Consider the following 3,345-nt stretch of genomic DNA (forward strand, 5'->3'; position numbering starts at 1 on the left):
GATATGCATTTTATTCTTTCTTCCTATCAGATTATTTGAAGTAAGAAACCTAGAGAAACTAGTTACTGTTTATTAAAATGTTTTCTTATATTAAAATATTTTAATTTATTTTAAATCAAATATATTTAGATACATTTTACATTAAATATACACAGCCCTGTTAAAAATTAATCCATACATTTCTTTTAGAAACAAATTTTCATAGATGACTTATTTTCCCAACTGCAACACACATGATTATTTGTTAAAGTTGGTGGACCAGGCATGGTGCAGAAATCAGATGTCATTTCAATGAACTGATATCACAGAATTTGAACTCAGTGTCATCGTGGTCAGTGACACATTCTTAATGGCCTAATGGCTGTATTACTGAACAAATGATCAGATCGTAGAACCTGAGGACTGCCTGGGACTTCTCTTTCTTTGCCCTTTTTCTATTCTGTTAAGAAATAAATTACACTTTAAAACGCATTTTTTAGCTGATTAACAATTTCAGCCTATACTTTATTCTATAATAGTTTAAAATAGTTTGTGCCCTTTAGGGCTTAGTAATGCATAAAATAAGACAGTTTTTAAGATTCTCTGGTTAAATATATATACAGTAAAGAACTTATTGGAGTTCAGATTATGCATTCTAATGTTCTTATTTTGCTTTTATAGGCCATTTGTGTAGGACCAGAAAACATGCAGATAATGTATCCAGCTATATTTGACCAGTTGTTGGCATTTGTAGAATTTTCCTGTAAACCTCCACAGTATGGACAGCTGGAAACAAAGCACATTGCAAATGCAAAATATAATCAGGTAATTTCCTGTAAATTTTATTTACTTTGTAAGATTTCATGGCTTATAAATACAGATAGTTTCACTTAAGATGGACTTTGATTATCTCAGAAAAGGATACTTTTCACTTACAAATATATTTACACATGTCTGTTAACAGTTTAAGCTGAACAGAAATATTGTTTGGGAAACTAATTCTGTGTTATTTTTATCCTCATTTATGACTTTCCTCTTCCAACTGGTTCTTCAGAAAGCTTGGCCTTTCGTATTACTCTGCAGTACATCTTTCTTGAAAAATATAAATTCCTTTGTACTTCTTTCTTGGTTGCCCCATCCCAATACAAAACAGCATCTAAATTCCTAAGTCTAATCTTACTTAAAATAGATACCTGCCATGCAAAATGAAGAAACTGTTTGTACTAAATAAGAAGTTGTACACTACTGGTGTGAAATGTAGTTGGATTTTACATAAAATATTTTTATAGCCATAGTTGGCAAATTTTAACTTGAAGTAAATTTCTGAATGCATGCACATGCTGATTTTGTTCACTCAATATAAAAATTATAATTTTATATCATCTGAAAGTAGTTTTAATATGTATTAACTTTTCTCATTCTATTTGTCTTGCAACACAATGGAATCACAATAGATCCAACTATTTGCACCGGTGAGTTAAATTTCCTAAAATTGTCCTAACCTATTGGCAACAAATAAAGTACATCTTTCCCGGTTCTTGGTAGAATGCTCTATGTGCTTTTTCAAATAGTTTTAATTTTTTCCTGGCTGAAAATTGTTTTTTTCATGAAGTACATATCTCTTTGAAAACTTTGCATGTAATATAATCTGACCTAAAACCAAGGCCTGAACTTTAAGACAAAGACGCTTTCTCTTTGAAAACAATATGATTAATTTAATCTTGTTTATTTTTAACTGCATGTGAAAATATTGCTTTCTAGGCGGAATGGGTAGCCTTGAATTATGTGCCGTTTGCTGAAAGGTCTTTAGAAGTAGTTGTGGATTTATACCAAAAAACAGCGTGTCACAAAGCAGTGGTGAATGAGAAAGTGCTCCAGTATATTATTAAGGTATCTTTTTTTCATTTCAACACTTTCATTAGATTGTGAGAACATTATTGAAATTATTCCTTAGGTAATATATTATCATTATATTGGGATAGATGGAAAATACAATTTGTACTGTTATTTGTAGTGACTTTTCTCCAATATTCATGAATTGTATTTGGCAAGCCATTTTCTAAAAGTTCTTTTATTGAAAATATTTTAACATAAATGTGCATTAAATTGGTTACAGTTCTTACATTTTCCCACATAACCCGATGAGAGGATTTCTTAGGACAATATTCCTCAAGGTTCAAGGTTGATGAGCATTCAGGGAGAAATTCACAATGCAGCCCATAAACTTAACTGAACATGCATGCTGACTTTTTTAAAGCCACTTTTTTAGTATATGGACAGCCATTTAAAAGATTCTTGTTGATTGTGTTCCATTCCTCTAAGGCTTATTTCTTGTTTTTCCCTATGTTTTGAAGGACTAGCCCTAAACCTTGTTCTTCCTCTAGCATGTGGATGTACCTTATGTTGATCATATAAATACCAGACCAACTTGAGCTGTCTTCTTTCAAGACTCATCTATCCCCACCTTTCTTCATTTGTGATTTTTTTCATTTTTCTTTCAGCATCTTATGCAAGGCTTATTAAGCCTTGGATACTTTAAGAATTTTCTCTCAACTGTGCTTACTATTCAAATTGTCATCCTCTTTCAGCTTTCCTTTGTTTCCATGTCCCTTAAATAATCTGTGGCCTTCACCTAGTTACCACTCACTCTTTGCCTATTGTGTGTTGGCTTACGTCCATATTGCTCTACAGAAACTGCTTTCTTAAAGTTACAAAAGACCAAATCTTCACATTCTCAGTCCTTCTCTAATGATTCATCTTCCCTATAGCATGGTACTGGCCTTCTGAAAGCTGAGCCTTCTGAAAGCTCTTTCTTCCCTTGACTTTTATGATACTTTTCTCTCCTCACTGCTTACCTCACCAAAGCTATCCTCTCTCTTCATTTATTGAGCATATTTTTAAAGCATCTTTCTACAAGGTACTATCAATTTTAAAATGAATAAAATCATTCTTACATTTAATAATGCAATATAGAGAAGAAAGGCAAACAAGTGATAATACACTATGTTAAGTGCTAGGTAAAGACCATAGTGGAGGCTTGGCAGATTGACCTATCTGAGCACGTTTCTCGTCTTTAAAAGAAGGATGATACCAATACTACTTACATGTCTTATGTATATTAAGAGAATCCATTGAGATACAGCATTTAACGATGATTGCCAAGTAGTCAGTGCTGAATAAAAATTGAGTTCCTCTGAAAGACAAAAAACTAAGTCAACTGCTGAGGGGATTTGGGCAAGAATTAATAGAGATGACACTTGAAAGAGTTAAGAGTTAGGTTAAAAGCGGGGAGGCAGGTATTATAAATACGGTAAATTAAACAGTGTAAAAGATCATGGTATTTTTTTTTTTTTTTTTTTTTTTTTT

General features: G+C 32.1%; 1 protein-coding gene across 1 annotated transcript in view; it reads left to right on the plus strand.

Annotated features, from left to right (window-relative positions):
- Positions 1-3,345, plus strand: part of MON2 (MON2 regulator of endosome-to-Golgi trafficking) — a 128,758-nt gene that overhangs the window by 98,719 nt on the left and 26,694 nt on the right. The window contains 3 exon segments of the mRNA XM_017885694.1: positions 661-804; positions 1,434-1,451; positions 1,741-1,869. Of these exon segments, the coding sequence (XP_017741183.1) occupies positions 661-804; positions 1,434-1,451; positions 1,741-1,869 (291 nt within the window).

This window comes from Rhinopithecus bieti, unplaced genomic scaffold (assembly GCF_001698545.2).
Source record: "Rhinopithecus bieti isolate Rb0 unplaced genomic scaffold, ASM169854v2 scaffold_14700, whole genome shotgun sequence".
NCBI lineage: Eukaryota > Metazoa > Chordata > Mammalia > Primates > Cercopithecidae > Rhinopithecus > Rhinopithecus bieti.